We start from the raw sequence: 6,000 nt of genomic DNA on the forward strand, positions 1-6,000 counted from the left end.
AAATTATAATAAATAAATAGATATTATGGTATTGAAAAATATTAAGAGCAATAATAAATTGATTAGGTTAATTTATATAATTTCAAAAATTATTTTATTTGTATACCTAATCGTCTGATTAATTGGAAACTGTATAATAAAATCGTTTAATTTAAGAATCTTAAAATATATATATAAAAATGCTAGCATCCTCGTCGCGGCTTCGCCCGTGCTATGTGGTTACTTGCGTTTCCTGAAGCGATCATGAGATGTTTAGCCGGTCAGGGTTTGCTTCGCTCGCCGTTCACGTCTACCCAATAGTAGGACCTGTTCCCCTTTGTTCATTTAATGTTTGTGAGAATATAATAATAATAAATAAAATTAAAATCTGTTCAATTTATAAAAATATTTACGTATTATAATTTCTTCAGAGCAGCAGCATGGTCAATAAGACCCGTAACTTTGAGAGGTCTAAGGATGTGGGTTTCAAAAAGTATGCCTCCATCTTAAAAATAGTTTATAGCTGGTTACCCGTCCTTCAGGTAAAAATGTATTTTGCCCGGTTCTTACGGTTACCCGACAAACACCACCAAGAGAAGACCGTACTTCCTTTCTCGTTTTTAACATTGTTTATTTTATTTCATCTTTTTTAATCAGTCGCGTCGCACATACGCACATACAGTAGCAGTGGCAGTATTGGTTAAGCGGCCGCGCCGTACACCGACGCACTCCCTAAAAAAACTGGAAATTCAAAAAAAATCCAAGTAACTGTAAAGATAAATATCTAAAAACTATTTTCGTATTTCTGAATTTCGATTTTTTAAGCGGTGCGACGGATTACGGCGTGGCAACTTAACAAACACAGCCACTATTTCTGTATGTGCGACGCGACTGGCTGTACCTGCCTCCGGTTACATGATTAAAAACATAAAATAGAAAAAAATTAGAAAAATGAGAAACGAAGCACGGTTACCTCCAAGTTTGTCGAGTAAAGCTTAACACCGGGAAAAATACATTTTTAGCGAGTTATAACTAATATTTTTAAGGCGAAGGCTGACTGTTTTGAAACCCCATCCTTTGATCATTCAAGTTTCAGGTCCTGTACTGACCAAACTGTTACTCTGAAGAAATTACAATACACTGGCATTTTTTATAGATTGAACAGACTTTAATTTTTATTCATCATTATTATTTTCACAAGCCTTAATTTAATGAATACGGCGGGGTCCAAGGGGGGGGGGGAAATATACCCTGATTTCGGCGGAGAACAAGTAATCATAGAGTGCGAGCGAAGCCGCGACGGGGATACTAGATTGGGGATTCTAATACATTTCTTCTTTACCTTTATTGGGGTTTACTTATCAGATTATATTGGATTATATCAATTCATTAATAAGATGGTGTGAGAGATTGTTCAGTTTTCTTATTTTCCATTTTTGTTTTTCTTTATTTAAGCGCTGGACAACAATTCGTTGTTTATCGTATATTTCTTCTATATTTTTAATAAATGTTTTTATTTGCTGTTTTATCAGGATTAAATCTAAAAATACTATTCTTGATTAAATAATTTTTATTTATAAATAATACGTTTGCTAACAAAAAAAAGATGTAGTTGAAGCACGTCATGGGGAAACGTTGGTTTATATATTTAGATATTTAGGCTCAACAGTTAGGAATATAAATGGCCTGCTTACTTCTAAGATTTATATTTAGATTTTAGTTTTATTGCATTCAAACTATCTTTGTAAATTTTATAATTACTATTTTTAATGTTACATTATACCAAGCAAAGCTAATTCATATATTAAACAATTTTTGCTAATTGTATTTAACCTTGAATTAAAAACAAAAATTATATTCACATAAAAAATAAATAGAATTTTTTTTTCATTATTAATAATATTTAAATATAAGCCTACTAAAGGTTGCTAAATTTCAATTGACTGATCGTATATTATAATAGAAACAATGAAAAAAATGTTTGTAAAGGTTACAAATTTCTCAGGAGATTCTTTACTATTCTTTTATTTTATTTTAACTAGTATAATTGTCTTTTTTAACGTGACATGGCAGTGAAGAAATCATAAATGGCCATTTGTATGTCTTTTATAATTCATAGAAAACAATCGTGATGTCACGTTTCGTGACAACCGAATATTTTAATGGGTTAATCCACAACACACAATTATTTGTAAAGCTACGTTTATTTTGTGTGTGCCCGTGTATACAACAATGTACATATGTATATTACAATCATGCGATGCAATTGCAAAATCGGGTTATAGTAGGCTAAAATATTGTATTTAAAATGACAAAATACAATTTTTATTAAACTTGAAAAATACAATGAAGTGACATTTACTAATGTCTATTTAGAAAATAAGGAAATAATGAAGCGTAATAGGAACATGAATAACAATAAAAACAAACTATACTTGTTGAAAGAAAAATAATTATTTCTAATTGTTAAAAATAAAAATTTAATAAACTAATAATACTTCAGCGTAGCGGATTAGACAACATATCTGTTTATTATTATGTTAGTAAACGCGTTATATTTTTACCGATGAGTGAGAAACTTAATAAATCGCTTCACTTCCAAATAGACAAATTAAAATAAGAGAGATTTCATTTAATTAATTGATTTCCTACTAATTTGTTAATTTAATTAAACAAAAATATTTTTGATATTGAAAAAAATTGGAGAACAAAAAATGATTAGTGTAGAGGTTAATTGGAAAGTTTTTAAATACACATTAATTCGAGATGGGTCTAAGTTTTAGCACAAGAAATCCGATAAAATTTTCATAAATTTTTTTTCTCGATTTCCAACTTTAGGAATGGATTAAAAATGAATCTAAATAAAACAAAAATATGATATAATTATTTTTTTTTTTTTAATTTTAGTGTAAATGTGATACGAGTTATAAAATTACTGAGACATTATCGTAGATATAAAGTTTATTTATTACAGCCCAGATAAAGCTAAAGTAAACGTAAACAAAGGAGGCTTATTATCCCTGGCTAATGTACAGTTAAAGTATTTTGAAATATAATAATCTTCACAACCGAAAAAACTAGTTCTATATTCTAAAATTAATATAATTTTTTTATTATAATAAAAGAAATATAACTTTCCATACATTAAATTATTTAATTAACTATAAATATAATGAATTAATACAACAAAGGATGCGATGAAAAAATTTAATAATAAGCATTTAGATTTTTTACATTGAATATGTTTCTTGTTATTTATATTCAGTTTGATCGAGTTGCATTATGTTAGTGTAAAATTAAAGTAAAGTAAGTTAGGCTTTTTATACTTACTGTGAATCCGGCAGGGGGAAAAGGGGAAAAAACTTAGGCTTTTTAATTTTTCCTACTTATCTATACGTGTTTGCCATATTTCACCCAACAGACTAATACTTTAAAGAAAACTATGATTCAGTGTTATGAGTCCATTTAAATCAAATGAGTTCACGATTTGATTATTACTTGAAAAATTAATTTTAAAAAAATTGTTGTTTTTAATAACTAATTAAACAATTCTGTTATATTAAGTTAATTAAAAGAAGGCTGAAATCTAATGTCTAAAAATATTTTTCAGATTCAAAAGACAGCGGTACGGGTAGCAGTGAAGACGGAGATAGACCACCACATCATAGATTGGAATTGGTGGAAAGAGGAGGAAGCGAATGGAGCGATCGTAGTTCGCGGCCCGAATCACCGGAATGCTTACAACATTTCCTACTTCCGAATTATCAATCGTCACCACCTACAGCTCCAGGAAGCAGTAGCGCTGTAAAACCGAGAATATGGTCGCTAGCGGATATGGCCAGCAAAGAAACGGATAGAAGTGTTGTAGCAGCAGGTAGACTGATGTCACCGTTAATGCATCCAGCGGCAGCAAATTACTACCGTGGTTTTTATCCTCCCTTACCAGGACAAGACTCAATCCTATTTCCCGGTGCTCCGAGTTCCGTTGCAGCGGTCGTAGCAGCGGCCGCAGCTGCATCATCCGGACAAGGACATGCGACGACACCTTTTGGTTTGAATGTCACTACAGGTGCTTCGTCATCATCGTCATCGTCAGGCTCCGAAAATGCTAAAATAAACTCGACGGAAAATTCCGTTCAGAGAGCTTGACCTCCGGTTTCAGTCAATGGTGCTCCGCGATAAACTAATTAAACTATCTTTTTCGATTATTATACATTTAAAGTAAGTTGTATAAACATAATAAAGACAAAACAGAATTGTAGATACGATTACACTACAATCATTCGAATAATGAATACTTAATGTGGAAAAATCCATTAAAACCTAAACCAGGTTTAAAATAATTTTAATTTAACCTGAAAACAATCGATTCTTGTTCGTTTTATGCACTTCTGTCAACAAAATATTATAAATATAATTTAAAAAATGAATAAATAGATCTGTGTGTATTTTTTCTATGATTAATAGCCTATAAATTTTTTCATTAACTATTAGGCTTTAAAAAAATATATTACAATTAATTTTGTAATATTATAATTATTATTATTTAAAATCAAACGCACATACAACAAATGTTAATTTAAAAAAACTTATAGTCAATGTTAATATTTTATACGAACATCTAAGTACAATATATTTATATATATATAATTATTATATTATTACATTTTTACAAAATATATTATCGTTTTTTTCTAATCTATTTTTAAACTTTTTTCCATTTCTTTTTTAACATTTTAATTAAAATCTTTAACTACCGGTCACAATTTACGATTTGGATGAAATACATACTAGATTATACCGGAATCTATTTGGCTTAATTTTACCATAGGCTAATAACTGCAAATAAAACTGATTACATTCTTTAAAAAAAAACAAAAAAAAAAACATTATATTGTCTTAATATATATATTGTCCCAGCTATTTATTGTTTTATTATTTGGTTTCAATTTTAGATAAAATAAAGATTTATTAATACTCAAACAATTCACTAAAATGATAAATAATAAAATATATATATTATTTAATAATATAAATTCTAATAAGATTTAAGTATTTTTATTTTTAATATATTTTATATTTGTATAAATTTTCGTTAAAACTATAAGCAATAAATAGTAAAAATTTTTGATTGACAGTTTTGTGTTTACACATCTTCAGCACAAATGATAAATTCTTTAAAAATCATCGTGTTGAAGAAAAAAAAAAGATTTAGCTATAATTTATACATATATAGATATATGAATGTATAGAAATAGAATTAAAATAATGAAAAAAAATTATTCATTACTCAAATTTCTAAGTTTGTGAAATAAAATTATTATCATTGTAGACAAGAGGTGTGTAAAAACAAAAACAACAAAAAAGAGTTAAAATATACCAAAAATTACGTAGAAATATAAAAAATATATTATGTGTACATGACCAAAGGAATTACATTTTTATTTTTTTTTAAAAAAAGCTAATTTATTAGAATTATAATTTTCTTAAATAAATTTTAAGAAAAATTCAATTAATTAACTTATAATTAATTTTAAATTTGACCGGTGATATAAATTTTATTTCACATAAATTAATAATAAAAATAAAAACGTTTATTGTTGCTTTATTTTCGGTAAGGAAAAAATTTTAAATATTTTTTTTAAGTCATTATTACATTACATAATGTACCTAATACTTTTTTTAATGTTATTAATAAAAAAAAATCAATCATAGAAATTAATAAATTAAGTGTTAATAAAATAAATATATAGTTATGTTACCAGATAAAGGACTGGACAATGTTCAGATATTTAAACGGAATATTAAAATCAAGATGTTTAATATCCGAACGATAAGAAATATGAAAAAAAAATGGATTATAGGGAAAAAAAGAATTATTAAGTGAAAAAACTGGTTTCGGAATAAGCAGAGATTTATAGACTGTTAAAAAATGTATTCCGAAAGTGTGGTGGACAATAATAATATAAAATTTAAATAAAATTTAATAAAATTAATTAATATTATAATTTAATTAATTAT

General features: G+C 27.1%; 1 protein-coding gene across 1 annotated transcript in view; it reads left to right on the plus strand.

Annotated features, from left to right (window-relative positions):
• The window catches only part of mirr (iroquois-class homeodomain protein mirror), a 227,285-nt gene extending 222,858 nt beyond the window's left edge, over window positions 1–4,427 (plus strand). Inside the window, exon 5 of the mRNA XM_075372815.1 lies at window positions 3,590–4,427. Within this exon, the coding sequence (XP_075228930.1) occupies window positions 3,590–4,128 (539 nt within the window). The 3' untranslated portion in view covers window positions 4,129–4,427. The remainder of the gene's footprint in view (window positions 1–3,589) is intronic.
• Window positions 4,428–6,000: the final 1,573 nt, after the last annotated feature.

The sequence above is a fragment of the Lycorma delicatula genome, chromosome 8 (assembly GCF_047948215.1).
Source record: "Lycorma delicatula isolate Av1 chromosome 8, ASM4794821v1, whole genome shotgun sequence".
Classification (NCBI taxonomy): Eukaryota; Metazoa; Arthropoda; class Insecta; order Hemiptera; family Fulgoridae; genus Lycorma; species Lycorma delicatula.